The following is a 16,577-nucleotide window of genomic DNA, read 5'->3' on the forward strand; positions in this document are numbered from 1 at the left end:
TGATCAGTGATCTTTGACCCATGGATTATTAATCAGTTATAACTTCTGCATAAAATGCCTACTAGTTTAAATGAATGCTTGGCATTGTTTGAAGATACAGATTTTACAAGTCGAATATTACAGTTTGTTGATTGTTTGTTTTTTGTACTTATCTTTCACTTGAGTCAAACCATGAAACAAGCATTGAAGCAAGCATTGAACTTCATATCACATAATACAACTCTGAAATTAAATTGCAATATTAGCAAAAGGAAGGCAAAAGAAAATCCAAGATAGACAAGATGGGAAGATAAGATAAGAAAATGAGAAGGAAGTAGTGGGAGAGTCAGGGTTAAAGCTCATCTCGTGGGTTAATCTAGGAGCCACCACATCTGAGTGGTCTTCTCAACTCTTCCCTGAAAACATTCTCCCCTTTTCTCATCAATCTATTTAAACTGACCTTTTTTCAGAAATAGAAATGGGTTAGGTTTGATTGAAGAAACTCAAAGGCTGGAGCAACGTGAATGAACATAAGGCAGTCAGGAGGTGGGTTAGAGGTACGCCAAATGTTCCAAATGTGTCAATGGGTGGCAAACTGTGCACCAGTGGCGCATGCACCTTTCTATTCCTGGTTGTACCTTTTCATTCACCTCTCCGCTTTTTTTTTCTTCCCCCTCTTGGGTCAATGAACATGGAATTCCATGCAGCATGAATGAATGAAGTATATTTTCATATTTTTAATTTTAAAGGATAAATATTTCAGATAAATAGCAGCGGTCCAATCCTTTATGTTCCTGGGTGACGATTACAACCCATTAATAGACCCATGCATGCACTTTTACTACATCTGCATTGCCCACACACACACACACACACACACACACACACACACATACATACATATACTACACAGGCATACACAGGTGTACAACAGCATGCATACGCACAAGCATGCACCCACACACACACACACACACACACACACGTATATAAATACAGTTGATTTTATGTAGCTTTCTTACCTGCTGGAGCATGGAGAAGAAATCATCCTTATTCTTCTGAAGCTGTTAGAAGACAGAATAAACGTGCTATGTGATGTTGAGTCCACATACAAAAACATTGTCTTAGTGACAAAAGGTTGATGTTATAGGATAAGATACAAGTGCAGCGTGAGGACTTACCCTCTTTTTGTAATAAATTCTCCACTTGTGGTATTCTTTGATGACCACCTCAATCCTTCGCTTCCAGTAGCTGCCCTCTAAAACGATGGCCTGAGCAAAAGACACAATTTAAAGACCATTCGTTAACATTCATGAAAACACACCTATCATAATAGCAGAGCCAATCACAAACAGGCTAAAATAGTCTGCTAAAACGATAAGTTATATAATATATGCAACAATAAATGATGTAGACCACAGCAAGCGTGACTACCTTATAATCATAATAAAAATAAAAATATATATAATAATTATAACTGACACTATACCATGGCTTTCTTACTTTCCTCCACAAAAGGCAAACATCGATCTGTCTGTCCATTTACTGAGCTGTGTGTGTGTGTGTGTGTGTGTGTTTACGTGTGTGTGTGTGTGTGTGTGTGTGTGTGTGCATGTGTGTGTGTGTGTGTGTGTGTGTGTGTGTGTGTGTGTGTGTGTGTGTACATGTGTGTGTGTGTGTGTGCATGTGTGTGTGTGTGTGTGTGTGTGTGCATGTGTGTGTGCATGTGTGTGTGTGTGTGTGTGTGTGCGTGCGTGCGTGCGTGCGCGCGTGTGTGCGTGTGCGTGTGTGTGTGTGTGTGTGTGCGTGTGTACATTTGTGTGTTTCTGTGTGTGTGTGTGAGACTCACTTCAGGCTTGCGATGTGCGTCTGCCTCAGAGCCCTCGAGGGGGGTCACGAAGCCACACAGCGGGTTCCTCCTCTTCTCCAGGTCTGGAGCCCAGAGGGACAGCGTTCATCATTCATAATACACACACAATCACACGCCGGCCCTCTGCTAAACCCACCTTTTTATGCAACAAACATCAACTCTTAATAAACTCTATTACAAGTCCACAGTGATTCTTTCTCTGGCACTGAGGTTGGAGGGACTATGCTCTGCTGCAGAGCAGGATTAAGGACTCTGAGATGGACTTTTCTAGTCTAGTCTATAGAGCATTAAAAGGGTTTACCAGGAGGAGCTGGTTGTCGAACCAGCGACTCTCTGAAACAGAAAGGACATTTTGTGTAGATTCTGTGTAGGTAGCAGATTTAACGGGGGCAGGATAGTTGTTTGGACTCCCAGCAGAAAAGCACTGTGTCAATACCCCGTGACTGCAGTCTTTCTAAAGTAATATTTGCATTAGATGCTGCTCCTAAATAACTGAATAGATAGTAGCTACTGAATATCTGAATCCACTTGTAAGTCACTTTGGATAGAAGCGCCTGATAGGTCGACTACTAAATAAGGACACTTACATTGAATATACCAGGCCCTCCAGATGGCGTTGTTCAGACGGATCTTGTCCCTCCACATCAAGCGCAAACCTTTAAAATTCTTCCACTTTGGCGATGCAATCTTACCGCTGGGAAACGAAAAAGTACACAAACTGAATCGATTTATACACTTAGCATTTGGCTTTAAAGCAACGAAGAGGACAATATTATAACAACGAGGGGGCAAAGGTTCAGCGCACCACTCACACAAATTAACCCTGCGGAAAAACAATGACGACAGACGGACACATACTACAGTCTGCACTCCCTCTGTACTCGGTGGAAACGTGTTTTCTTTTTTTTTGTCGAAACACTTGTGGTTAATAATCAGGGTTGTACGTTAAAACACCTGCTATAGTACTCCTCGACCCATTAGCAGGGAGAGAGAGAGAGAGAGAGGGAGAGAGAGAGAGAGAGGGAGAGAGAGAGAGAGAGAGAGGGGGAGAGAGAGAGAGAGAGAGAGAGAGAGAGAGAGAGAGGTTTGAGAAGCTTACAAAGAAAATGCCAAATATATTTTTTTCTTGATTTGCAGATTGAGGGTGGGGAGGAGACGTTAGATAGGTGTGTGTGTGTGTGTGTGTGTGTGTGTGTGTGTGTGTGTGTGTGTGTGTGTGTGTGTGTTAGTTAGTTCATGATAAAGCAGTGTATGGCCATATTGTTTAAAATGAACCCTCCTCCCCCTTCAAGTGCTCATCATGTGGTCTTCGTTTATTTATTTATTTTTACGTCTCACCATTTCAATAAGAGCAGTTGTCCTTTGTCCCTGACCTAATTCTGGAGATTTCCCTCACGTGTAGAACGAAAGAGAGAAAGAGAGACAGAGAGAGAGAGAGAGAGAGAGAGAGAGAGAGAGAGAGAGAGAGAGAGAGAGAGAGAGAGAGAGAGAGAGAGACACACACACACACACACACACACACACACACACACACACACACACACACACAGTCTGAGACTGTGAGGCAGACAGACAGTCTGACAGGGACAGAGAGAGAGAGTGAGATGGTGGTGGTGGTGGTGGTGGTGGTGGTGGGGGGGGGGGTCCTTTTAGGAAGGTGCTCAAGAAGTTGCTAGGAAGCCAGGTGAATCATTATCAAAGTGTTCATCCTGATGTGCGCTCACCCTGCAAGCACAGCAGCGTGAAACAGCAGGCACAGCACACAGCTCTGTGTGACTAATTACAGCGCTAATAGCATTGTTTACCAAAAAAAAGTACGCTCCATGTTATTAGAACAAGACTCAGAACAGTGTTTGTATGTGTGTTTGAGACACTTTGGTGGTATAATTTGAATGAGTCCATATAAGACAATACAGAGTAATGATTGCAAAATGTTTCTGGATTTGTTTGCTTAATTTATTGCTTAACACAACAATAAAGATTGGCACACATGCAATGAAAGTAAGCCGTTCTTGTCTTACTGTAAATACTACTCAATAGTACCTCTTCTTTCAGTAGGCCCATCCACTTGATAAATAAACGTCAATAGATTGGTTTTAAAAGTAGTTTTCAAGTGAGATTGAAATTCATGGTTAGGAGAATGCAAGGGTCTGCTGGGCACCAGTCAGCTCTATCAGAGCAGGGAAAAGACGAGGTCAAACAGGTGTTTCCCCAGGGCCAACTGGTTTTACACACAACAATTATTATTACACAAAACACTGTCCGTTCTGCTGATTCAAAACATGTAGGCCAATGCATGTTGCTCACAGTGTAGACATTGTTTCTCCTTGCATTTTAAAGTAAAACAAAGCTGGTTATATTTTAAAACGGAACGCTTTGTTGATCTTCCCTCAGCCCTCTACTCAGTTACACAGTCCTTCCTATGCCACCAACTAGAAGCAAAGTCCAGTTACGATTTGTCCTCTATTGCACAACAAAATAACTTTTTCATCCGATCGGACTCGTTCTCTCGCTCTCTATCTCTCTCTCTCTCTCTCATACACTCATACTCAATTTATAAACATATAATAAAAATATAATATAACCGATGTTTTGAATTAATTATTTTAGAAACAACACAGCCAAGGTGAAGCGTGTATGTTTACGTACCTGTATGCCAGTGACATACACTCAAACAGGCGGTTGAGCGTGGGGTCAATGCTCAGACTGCCAGAACTAAGCGGGCCGAACGTGTAGGTCTGGCACCATGTCCTGTTCACGGTGTCAAAGTCGTACCCAGGACCGCTTTTCCGTCGGCGTGGGGTGGAATCGCTGTGGGGCGACGACACCATAAAGTGTCCGCTGTGGATGACCTGGGTGCGGATCAAGGACCTCACACTCCACGGCCCAGTGGTACCGACCGGGTATTGCTCGTCTCCCTCCGTATCCGAATCGGATTCTGAATCGGGAAGTTGGTTCTGGTTGGTCGGTCCAGACATGTCTGGAGACGTTCTTCTGGCCATTGCCATTTTCCTATCGATCTACAAGTGAGCGAGTGAACTTTCTCCTTTATCGACTCGTCCCCCCGGCTCCATGGGTATGGGTGGACCTAACTGTCAATTACTCTCTGCCCTGTCCCTCTCACTCTCACTGGACTGACTCTAGAGCCGAGCCAAATTTCAAAGTTTTTTTTTTTTTTTTTTATCTCGGGCTAGTAGGCTAGCCTGTTGTGCAATAAAATGTAGACAACTATACTCTTCTGCGGAAGCCCAGAATAATAATGGGCGGCGTGAAAGGTAGGCCTACATTAGTGCCACCTTCAACTGGATTTGCATAATTTCTCGATCACTAATCTTCTCTTGGAGACTTCCATATTTAGAATTCATCATATCAGGTTATGTCCCGTCTGTAATTGTATATAAGAACAGCGAATATACATTTGTATAACACAAGGTTATTTCAATGATTTATGTAATACATAATAGGCCTACAAAGAAACAAATAACTTATTTTATTTTACTTTGTATACAGTCTATTGTGATTATAGGCCCTACCCTTAGATGCAAAGTCCATCTAATCTTGGACTTGTTCGTTTCTTTGTTGTATATAGCACTAAGAAAAGTACTATAGAAAATGGATTACTTTAGTACTTAAATGAATACAGTAGCCTATTAAACCAAGCCAAAATAAAAAGACATCAATATGAAATATTTTTTATTACAGATTTCATTGGTTTTCTTGTCAGAGAAGACCAATCAGATAGAAGTCACTTACATTTTCTGAATTTGTGTCATCTCTATACGGTCCAAGAAAGCACAATCACTTCCAAAGGAACACATAGCATGAAGAGATGTTACGAGTGATGTTATTAAGCAGTAAAACCTGAACTACAGGGCAATGTAAACAGAGGAAGTGGGCAACTAAATGGGGTGTTTTTACATCTTAAATCAACATGATCTGTGCTATTCGTTAAGGATTACAAAAGTTGTGTTCCCATAAATGTGTATGCACTGTCCGAGACCATAGAAATAACACACGTCCTAAAATAAAGCTTAGCTTAATTTTTAACATTTTACCAACTTAAATATTTACATGGCTCTCAAATACAGACTTAAATTGCCTTACAGGCAAGAACAAACCCATTACAGGAAACAGTTGCAGACAGGTGACACAGTCTGACACTAGTGCGATGGAAGGCCATTTAAGTAGCATCAGGCCGTTTCTTTCCAAGAAATTATTTGCATTTGACGAAGCTACCGAGGTCTTCCAAGAACTTGATGTACTCCTGATGCTCCATGGCGGTGCTGAGCTCCATCAATTCATCGGCAAACGTGTTGTCCACTCCCCTATCGGCCAGGAAGTCCATGAGGTGGTCGTAGAGGGCCTGGAACACAAACAGAACCCGCAGGATAAGGAAGGGTCCTGTGTCATCACTTGCATGGTTTCAAAAAGGCAATGATAGGGTTAGTCTATCTAGAGGAATTACAAAGATTATGAAATCGTAAACGTCATCGTAAACTTCTGAAGCTCTTCATTTGACAGAAGAGCTTCAGAAGCTAAATTGTCATTGGTTTATACAAACAAACAAGCAGTTGTCAAGGGTGATTTATTTATCAGAGCACGTAAAACGCTATTGACGATAAGATGCGGTATAAAAATGTAGACATTGTTGAAACAATGGTTTTATTTTGTTGACAGCCAGTGACCATTCTTATCAAATGCATAAATCAAACATGTCAAGTTGTCTTTAAAAGAAAACATCAGTAGTCTTACCCAGTCAAGAGAATCTGTGCTGAGCGTGTAGCTGGTCTCCTTCCAGTCGGAGTCTCCCTCGGGCTGAAAACTGACCTCTCGGATGGCAAAGATGTCACTCTCCTCCTCACCCTCCCCGTGAGCAATCTGGAGGAGAGAAAGAAGCACTTGTGTTCATGTCTGGCACCTTCCCTGGTCCATGGAGAGGACAGACTAGGTCTGGGGGTTTGTTAATGAGAACTGTGATGATTACTTGCTCACCTCATCTTCAGGGAAGTGGCAGTCAAACACCAAGGAAGTCTTTGCTGCCTCTTGTTTCGTTACTTCCACGACAAAGTTTGGCGTTGACACAATATCTTGCTATGGAGAGAAGCAGAGGTCATCAAAACGTTAGGTTGTGATGGTTTAAACAAAAGATGAATGTGATCTCTTAAGGACTGGATTGAGGATGAAAAGCACATGCAATCAGTCGGCTTTGAAGCAAAATCTCGTGAGCTTTGCTCCAGTGATTTTTGTGTTGGAGGCAAGACTTGAAATCATTGTGGAACCACTTTCGACTGTCTGAATTCTAGTGGCTCACAGGGCCGTAGCCAGGGTTTGAAAAATAGTGAGGATGGGAGGGTGGGGGTTCAACTTCAGTTGCAGGGGTTTAGTTTTGTAGAGGGCGAGGGTTCTCGTTTCCTCTGACTGCACCACAAGATGTCACACACAGCGGATACAAAGTGACAAGTCTAAACTGAATTAAGCATGGACTCACTCAGAGGTTCTCAACCGCAGATTTCTTATTGCGTTATATTCATTCATTCTTTTTAGCTCTTAAGAAATTAGCAAGGGCTGGACCTCAGTGACCTCAAAGCTGGCTATGGCCATGGTGGCTCACCTCCTCCTCTCCCTTCTGCTGCTGTTGCCCCGTCTCAGCATCCTCCTCAAAATTCGGGGGAATGCTGTTATTCACATTGAATGTCACGGTGATCCTAAGGAAAGAAAAAACAAGAAAGATGTTTTCCAGACACCACAATAAATGATGAAAAAGGTTCCTTGTTTTTAAAAAAGCAGACGTACCCTGAAAAAAGGCTACACACTATGTAACATAAAAGATGCCAGTCAGTGAGAATGTTCAGAATTGGATGATACAGTAGGACAACAAAGTTGCATTCAATATCAAATATTGACAAAACTATAAAAGCACACATTGTATTTACTATACATTTCATCCAATTAATTATTATTATTATTATTAAAGTTCAGAGATGGTCAACTGCTGCCCACAATGCAGTAATACAGCAAACAACAGAAATATGGATGTTAAGCACATCTTCTCTACCTCTTACTTTTACGTGGTTAAAAGCATCTGCTAAATTACAAAATGTTAATTATTTGTTTAGATTGGCGTTCCTTCTACGTTTATTCCATAATCTTTTGTATGCACATTATGCACATTTGTATGTATTGGACAGTTAGACTAGATTTAGTATTAGTACTTACTTTTCCCCAGACACACTCCTGACAAGTTTGACCTCTGCTCCGTTCGACTCTAGGTCCCATCCACCAGACATTTTAGGAAGGGTTTTGCTTTTCTGGATTTTCCTCTCCTCTTTGATTTCATCCGACAAGAAATCGCCAAAGGCCTTGTCGCCTGTTTGTGAACAGAGATAACATTGTAAATGAATACGTTAATGTTCCACGTTTTACCTGTCCCAATAAATACTGCTGAGATATACTATAGGCAAATAAAACCGTTATTACAACTATATACCACCTGGTTAAAACGAATTTCAATAGTGAAGGACGTTAAATAAACCAAGTATATTTGAAAATACAAAACACTGCCGAAAATGAAGATCAGTATATTGGTTGTCCATATTGTAGGTCAATATAATTAGTAATGACCTCTACCTTATTTACATCCCCCTGGTGCATCTGCCTATGGCGGGCAGCACCTTTGTCGATGAAAATGCTATTTGAGGACAAACTACAATAAAGAGTCCCAATAGACTGGAGAGGCTACAAAATCATAAAGATATAATAAACAAGCGTCCTTGTATAACGAATCTCTTACATCACGTAATACAGCAGGTGGGCGGAATGCCTAGCTAGCACAGTGAAGCATGAAAATTACCTTCTGTGTGAAGTGCCCCACATCCACAGGACACCGATGGACTCAATACTCTGGAGCTTAACAGTTTGGGCCGATATCCAGAAGAGGCTCCCTTGTTATTCATCATCCACAGAGACCGGGTAAAAGGCCGGATCGTTGCCGAAGTCGGGGTGCATAGCGTCGGGGTTGCGAGTGGAAGAGCACGGGTGGTGGAAGTCGTGATTGTGGAAATTCGAACAGCCGTTCCGACGGCACGGGAAAGCGACTTTAACATGATGATGTAGATATAAGAAGCAGCGTTACTATAAAAGCAATGTGTTCACGACTACAAGACAACCGGCAACTGGCTCCCTGTACGGCTGACGGATAACACGTGTGGAAGGACACTCTGACCTCCTCTAACTATGACCCCTGAACCGGAAATAGTAAGCTGTTGCTGATGATAATAATAATATTTATCTATCATTATAATGTATTACTTATATATAGTACAGTATGATTTGATACGTTCATTAATTAATAAATAAATAAAACACTAACAAAAATAAATAAATAAATGTAAATTTCGATTTATTTGGCGGATGCGTGCGTGCTTTGTGCAAGTTGCGATGATGGTTGCGCCATCATCAGTCAGTCATCCACGTTCAGTCAGCTGTTCCCTTTCATGCCATCAGATGTGTCCATCATGTGGTTATTAATCGTTTGATGCCCTCGTCCAAATAACCACAAAAACATAGTACGAGTTTATGAGTGTCCTTTTAAAGTGTGGCATAGTAACAGATTTAATCAAGCAAGTGCAGTTGTACAGTTGATTACGCTGCCAGTGTTTGTCATAGGCTACAAAACACTTGAACGCAATCCATAATAGGCTATCTGATAGGCCCATATTGTTGATATTACAAAAACGTAGGATATAAAATAGATCCCAAGAAACCTATACAGTGTGGACAAATCTTGTTTTTGGTATCGGGCACTAACTGTATATCTTGCAGCAATACAAGACAAATATTATAAGGTATGAAAGGGGTGATCTGTAACTTGAGTCATGCACCGTTTGCATTTGTTTTCCATATGTGTATTGCTCAATATTTAATACATGTTATAAAAGATCATAAAGCTCATAGGAATAATATTAAACTTATCAAGTGAACACAATCTCGAAGAAATTATGATCATGCTGGGCATGCATTTTCTCTAGAGGTGAAAAATGTAAACGTCATGTCAATCAATTTAAACAATGTTTACATGTCATGTCAATCAATCTTCGGATGCAGTTTGCTCCTGAAAACATGCTTCTCGTGGTAATCTAGGCTGTTATCAAATCCTGCAAATATCTGAAGCAGTGAACATGAGAACATACTTTTTTGGTTTTTTACCACAGGCAAGAATAAACCATTACAAACTGACAAAAGAGGGGTTTCAAAATATGAATTAAAGTCGATAGGAACGGGGACTTTAAAAGACATACAAAATGCAGTCATTGGCTGTTAAAACACATGCCAGTCAGGTGAGAGGTAGAGAAATCTTATCAACCGATATTGCTTCAGTCACCACTCGCCACGACTTTACCTCACATAGGCAGTCAGGAGGAAAGGAGACTCCAGTCAAAAACAAATGCACTGCGCCACCATCCCGGATCCACCGTCACCAAAGGAAAGAGCCGTCATGGAGTTTGAATCTCCCAAATATCAAACATCAAGTCCTGCCACCACGACTTCTCTCTCTCTCTCTCTCTCTCTCTCTCTCTCTCTCTCTCTCTCTCTCTCTCTCTCTCTCTCTCTCTCTCTCTCTCTCTCTCTCTCTCTCTCTCTCTCTCTCTCTCTCTCTCTCTCTCTCTCTCTCTCTCTCTCTCTCTCTCTCTCTCTCTCTCTCTCTCTCTCTCAGCTCTTGGCGTGGCGCAGCTTGCGGCTGAAGTACTCTGGCGCGGCGTCCACCAGCCACTCGGCGTCCACCAGGCAGAGGTCCCTCATGTAGCAGCGCGACGTGTGCAGCAGCTCGTTGAACACCACGTACGCCGGCTTGGCCTGGAACAGCACCGAGGACGGGTGGATGGCCACGCTCTGGTGGGAGTCCAGCGCCACGTAGGACCCGTCGGGCTGGAGCTCGGCGGCGTTGACGAACATCCCGTGGGAGAGGCAGCGCCGCACGCTCACCGTGTCCGACCCGCACGACTCCAGCTTCATGTTCAGCTGGAGGGGGACGCGGGGACCAGAGGTGGAGGTGGTTAACGTTTTAATGCAAACGTCTTTGCGGTTGGTCATCCAATACGGTTTTCATGTGAAATATTGATTCTAGATAATCAGATTTATTTTTTCTTATCACTCGAATATATATCTAAAAAAAAATTGCCATACATATATGGCAGACATTTGTGAGGTGTGTAAATACATGTTTATAGAACTACACATATCTTAAAGGTCCCATGACATGCTACTGGTGAAGCCATTTTTCCTGAAAATCTGTGCAGATTATGCTGGGTATTGGATTATCGGTGACTACACACAGTCATGTCCCATGCCATACAAAAGAAGGCGTGACATGAAGGGACGCTAGCCGTGTTTCATGTTTTCAACACTTTCATGGAGCCGGTGGGTTTTATTTCCTACCTTAAGGCAGATTTCTCTGAGCTGGGCTTGGACTGCTTTCACAAGGCCCATATTTCTGCTGTTGACAAAGTTTTCCCGACACCACTCCTGTAAAAGTAATACTATTATTACGTATTTTGAGAGTGCAATCTCTCTGGGCCTGGTATACAATTTGCTTCATGGCTGTTTTGTTTTTTTCCCGCATCTGGGCGTGAGTCGCTGACCTTATTGCCGGAGACTTTCTTGAAGGCTCTGTAGATGTTGAGCAGAGTCATGTGGTCTCCCTCACTGGAGGTGAACTTCCTGCGCGCGGCGAGCACCTCGTCGCGGCGTGCCGGCGGGTTGTACAGCACCGTGTCCACAGAGAGCAGAGACACGATGCCCAGCACCTCCTCAGAGCAGGAGAAGTCTGGGGACAGCAGGATGGCCTGAACAGGACGGAGACACAGAGTCAGGGAGGAGCAGGGTCCAGAGTGTGGCTGTTAGGGGTGGCAATCTTTCCGGATCTCACGACTCGCTTCGATTTCAATTCTTGGGGTCAAGATTGGAATCAATGTTGATTCTCAATTTAAAACAATTCCCGGTTCAAAATCACTTTCAGGATCTACTCCATTCTGCTGTGCACTATGCAAGGGGTTGTGGCAAATGATGGCAAGAAGCAGAGTCATTTCAACTGATTGCAATAATGTAAACACACAAAGGCAAACCTAAGACAAAAGGGAAGAAATAATAAATTAATTGAATACACAAATGTAAAACTGATTTTTGGAAGCTGTGAATCGATTCAGGAGTTGTTTTTAAGGACGCTTACCTTAGCATATCGAGGCTCCAGGGGAAAGCTGGCCATCTTCTTGCCCAGAGCAGTGAGGGTCACCTGCTGCTCCTTCTTCTCCAGGGCCCCCAGGAGCTCCAACTGGACCACAGCAGCATGGATGGCCTCTGGAACACAACAGATATGTTACCTCTACCCGAGGCTACTTTGACCTACACCTGCTGAGCACATTCACAACAGAAGAGCGCAGTGGAGGACCACTGACCGGGTAAAGGCTTGGACATGAAGTCAAAATTCATCACATCCGGGATCCCCAGAGCCATGAGATGCAGAATTACACCGGCCAGATTACACCTGCAGAACACACACACATACACAAACACACAGAACATTTAATCATATTGGCCTAAAAAAGTAGACACAGTAGAAAACTCCACAGTACACACAGTAGAAAAAAGTCACAGCGTCAGCGACAACGTACGAAGAATTACATTCATCCCAACCTTTGAATCTCAGGCACGGTCATGGGGATGAGCTTGTCAAACTCAACCTCGGTGTAGAGGCGGTAGCAGAGACCAGAGGCCTCCCTGCCTGCCCTGCCTGCTCTCTGCCAGGCCTGGGCTTTAGAGACCCGCTGCACTGCCAGGATCTCCAGACCGCTATCTGATAGCAGACGTCAACGGAACAGAATGTCAATATAACCACATCTACATGCAACATATATAAACATAGAACATATACACCAGAGGAGGGAGAAATGTCAAGCACTAGCAGGAACTAGCTATCTAGTGAAATGTACATTAAATTCATGGTATGATAAAAAGGAATAACAACATTTATTATAAATGTATAGTTTGCCCACTAATGACTGAAATTATAATTTTAAGGTTAGGGATATATTAGAATGTGGGAGGGAATACATGGGTAGTACTTCTAGGATCAATACAAGAATAGAATGACGTTGGGAATAGGTCAAATAATAATTATGATTTAACCTGGACTGAAGCGCTTGGATTTCACCATCCCAGTGTCAATAACATATTTGATCCCAGAGATTGTAACTGACGTCTCGGCAATGTTGGTTGAAAGGATCACCTTTCTGCAACCCTGGGGAAAGCAAATACAAGAAGGCCGTCAATGATGTATATGATAACGCTATGATAATGATGGAAACGCTCCTTTCAGGACGTGCAGTGTTCAGCATCGTACTGGACCACCATGTCCTCCGTGCATGTGATGTGCTGATGAAAGCTTCAGCCCTCCCCTGGCCTCACCTTGGGGGCAGGCTGGAAGACCCTGAGCTGTTGTGCGGGGGGGAGAGAGGCGTACAGGGCGATGACCAGCATGGGGCCGCAGCCATCGGGCAGGTGTTTGGATATGTCGCGGCAGGTCCGCGCCAGGGCCTCGATCTCCTCCTGGCCCGTCATGAACACCAGGATGTCATGGGACGGCGGCGCTTCCTGCACACGCACAGAAGGGGACGGAGTCAAAATGTTTGTTTGTGTATCCAGGAAGTCTCTTTTTTGCTTGGCTCAAAGCAAAAATGAGCGCAAAAAAAAGAGAGAAAAATACATCCTCAAAAAGACATTAATACTGGACAGGTTTCTCTTCTCAACAAACACGAGAGGAAAGAAAGAGAAGCACCTGGTGGATTTGGAAGATGGTGATCAGTGCAGCCTGGAGATAGTCAGACTGGGGCTGCTTGGTGTAGTAGATCTGGATGGGATGCTGCCTGCCCTCCAGGTACAACACCGGGGACTTGTTGAAGTAGTCCGAAAACAGGTCCACGTCCATGGTGGCGGACATCACTATCACCTGGAGAGCCATTAGGAATAGGATGCAAGTTGTATTTACTCATGCGCCAATTGCTCAAAACACATAAAACTGCTAAAGACAAACTCAATAACTGTGTTGTACCGATATGTCCAGGTTAATTTAAGTTACAAGCTGTAAATTGTAATGTTACACATTGCGACTTTAAAGGATCTCAAATCATATCTGTAAACTCAGTTATTAATCGGTAGTATACAAATATACTAGCTCTTACCGAGGAAGTCATAACATGTAAAAGAAGAAACTTTGAGATGAGACTTGATGATTTATTGGGTGACATATTATACCACCAGGTGTGAGTGTGATTAGCCATTACAAGACGTTTTGAAAATCGGCCTCTTCTGACATCATAGGTGGGCGTGTCCACCTAGATGTATGACGGATAGATTAGTACGTTTGCTACAGTCCACTGGGTAGACTCATACCCAGCATATATCTAGGTGGACACGCACACTTGCGATATTAGAGGAAGCCAATTTTCAAAACGGCTTGTAGCGGCTAATCACACTCACACCTGGTGGTATAATATGTCACCTTTAAATACTTGGAGGACTGTCCCAGTACCTTGAGTGGGCCCTTATTGAGCTCTCTGCGCCGGCGCTGGGCAGTCTTCACCACGCCAAACAGCACGTCGGTGTGCATGGTGCGTTCATGGGCCTCGTCCAGGACCACCACGGTGTAGCGCAGCATTAGAGGATCTCCGATGGCCTCGCGCAGCAACATGCCGTCCGTCATGAACTTAAGCTTGGTCTCGGAGGAGGTGACATCCTCAAATCGCACCGTGTAGCCAACCTAGCAGGGAGAGAAAAGCCTTTTGACTTCCTGTTTGGCTTCTCAAAGGCTTTCCAGGTCCGTGGCTTTTTTTTTTTAGCTTTGAAAATCCTTGTGACCCACAACTTGCATCTACCTCCACATAGATAATTATGTCCCCACAGAGTATCATTCCACACTTGTGGCATGACTGGGAAGGAATCATTTGGTAGTTGTTGTTGTTTTTACAGGCTTCCATCTCATCTCATCTTAATGCTTGCACACTCATTTTCATTATTCTTCACCCTTTTGTATGCATTGTCTGTACGCACCAGTTTGCCGAGGGGAGTCCGTGTCTCCTCGGCCACCCTGCCCGCCAGAGAGATAGCAGCCACTCGGCGGGGCTGGGTGATAGCGATGACGCCCTGCCTGCCAATTCCAGCCTCATATAGGTACTGAGGAATCTGGGTCGTTTTTCCGGAGCCAGTCTCACCTAAATAAAGCAATTATTAAACAATCTGGAAGTCAATAAATGTGGTGACTGTTATGTAGAAATAGGGGTATCATTGTTAATTGCTTCTTGTTAATGACGCCCGTCCAAGGAAGGGAATGAAGAGGAGTCTTTAGTAATCGCCTGAGACTATTTTTCAGTGGTGTCATGTCTTATTTCTGTGAAATCTTTAAACAAATTAATTATTATTTAATCATAGAAACTATGCAAGTGTTCTTCTTTAAATGATTGGCTTTTGTAGAGTGTATGCATACACTCTACAACTCTACTTATAACTTATCTTGGTATCATTGTAAATGTATTTCCCCCTCAATGAAGAGTGTATGACAGTAAAAGTAACGGCAATTAAAACAGAAATTACACTTATAGCAAAGTGATAAACATGAATACTTTGTTGGGATAGAACTACGGAATTATTTAACATTAGGGCTGATTGTGAACAGTGAAAAGAAGGGTTTACCTCAGTTGACTATTAACAGCGTTAAAGAAATTAGAGATATAAACGTTACCTATCAAAATCGCACTCGGGAGTTGTCTCAGTTGGTTCAACAGTTGAGGTTTTGCCTGGTAAATAGGAAGCCGTTTTCTCTGGACGTCTATGGGAGTGGGTATGTTTCCCTTCTTCGGCAGCAGCATCCCAGGCTTATTTTTATCAAGACGGAAAAAGGCTGACCCCGGCTTGAATTTTTTAGCCGGAGGATGATATGGGTTGTGGGGCATGATCTTATAAAAATCTTGAAAACTGAAATCTTGAGGTTATTCCAAGTACGTTGTCAATTACGACAATAAACAGAAAAGTTGAATATAAAGCTCTCATACAAGTGCATGGGCTGCGTTGTTTACTTCTGCAATTGCTTTCCCACGTGGTGTACTTTGGCGCAGATGTTTGACGTCATCCTAGTATCCCGTGCGCGTCATCTCTTTCATTGGACGAGTGCTGCAAGCTGCGCTGTAGTGTGGATGCTCAGCGTTCACACTCTAGATATTGGAATTTTTATTAGTGTGAATGCTGTATCAGCATTACCATTACTTTAGTTGAGTGCTGCAAGGAGCGCTCAACTTGTTATTCTTAGGTTAGTCTTTCTTTCTTTCTTTCTTATTATTTTGGGACTTACATTTTGGGACCCTACTCATTCCACAATTTTTTAACCTAGAGACTTCATTCCACTTTTAAAATGTTCACCATTTCAAACTTCATCAGACCAGGTCAGCTATTCTATAGTAGGCCTACATCTCAAATGTATCTCAAACGTTATCACTTTAGCTATTGTTTAACTGTTACACTTTATTTGTTTCCAACCATTTGCCATTTTTTTAAATGGAGTGCATGTTTAGGCCTACTAAATGTAGGCTTTTGGACCCTATTAAAATATTTTCACTTGATTTAAGTCATCCAACATTTCTTTACGTCTAAAACGATGTGGCTTTATGCAGTGAGTGCACTACAG

The 16,577-nt window shown here is 42.9% G+C and overlaps 3 protein-coding genes across 4 annotated transcripts in view; all 3 read right to left on the reverse strand.

Annotated features, from left to right (window-relative positions):
• Nucleotides 1–4,954, reverse strand: part of mlxipl (MLX interacting protein like) — a 14,172-nt gene extending 9,218 nt beyond the window's left edge. For both annotated transcript variants that reach the window (XR_014637202.1, XM_084473988.1), the window contains exons 1-5: nucleotides 4,499–4,954; nucleotides 2,437–2,543; nucleotides 1,829–1,911; nucleotides 1,161–1,250; nucleotides 1,002–1,043 (exon numbers count right to left, since the gene is read on the reverse strand). Coding sequence is in view for 1 of the 2 variants with exons in the window: in XM_084473988.1 (XP_084330114.1) it covers nucleotides 1,002–1,043; nucleotides 1,161–1,250; nucleotides 1,829–1,911; nucleotides 2,437–2,543; nucleotides 4,499–4,857 (681 nt within the window). In the remaining variant the exon portion in view is untranslated. The remainder of the gene's footprint in view (nucleotides 1–1,001; nucleotides 1,044–1,160; nucleotides 1,251–1,828; nucleotides 1,912–2,436; nucleotides 2,544–4,498) is intronic.
• Nucleotides 4,955–5,529: 575 nt separating this feature from the next.
• c1qbp (complement component 1, q subcomponent binding protein) lies at nucleotides 5,530–9,061 on the reverse strand. Its single transcript, XM_084474758.1, has 6 exons — nucleotides 8,700–9,061; nucleotides 8,066–8,216; nucleotides 7,461–7,554; nucleotides 6,842–6,940; nucleotides 6,602–6,727; nucleotides 5,530–6,212 (listed from the first exon to the last, which is right to left on the reverse strand). Exons 1-6 carry the CDS (start codon nucleotides 8,950–8,952, stop codon nucleotides 6,063–6,065), a joined length of 873 nt encoding a protein of 290 aa, XP_084330884.1. The 5' UTR covers nucleotides 8,953–9,061; the 3' UTR covers nucleotides 5,530–6,062.
• Nucleotides 9,062–9,376: 315 nt separating this feature from the next.
• dhx33 (DEAH (Asp-Glu-Ala-His) box polypeptide 33) lies at nucleotides 9,377–15,971 on the reverse strand. The gene is made up of 12 exons (XM_084474179.1): nucleotides 15,639–15,971; nucleotides 14,951–15,111; nucleotides 14,433–14,660; nucleotides 13,680–13,850; nucleotides 13,310–13,495; nucleotides 13,031–13,142; nucleotides 12,539–12,698; nucleotides 12,301–12,389; nucleotides 12,075–12,202; nucleotides 11,488–11,691; nucleotides 11,285–11,371; nucleotides 9,377–10,867 (listed from the first exon to the last, which is right to left on the reverse strand). The coding sequence occupies exons 1-12, from the start codon at nucleotides 15,847–15,849 to the stop codon at nucleotides 10,559–10,561; spliced, it is 2,046 nt and encodes a 681-aa protein (XP_084330305.1). The 5' UTR covers nucleotides 15,850–15,971; the 3' UTR covers nucleotides 9,377–10,558.
• Nucleotides 15,972–16,577: the final 606 nt, after the last annotated feature.

This window comes from Micromesistius poutassou (genome assembly GCF_964030765.1).
Source record: "Micromesistius poutassou genome assembly, chromosome: 10".
Classification (NCBI taxonomy): domain Eukaryota; kingdom Metazoa; phylum Chordata; class Actinopteri; order Gadiformes; family Gadidae; genus Micromesistius; species Micromesistius poutassou.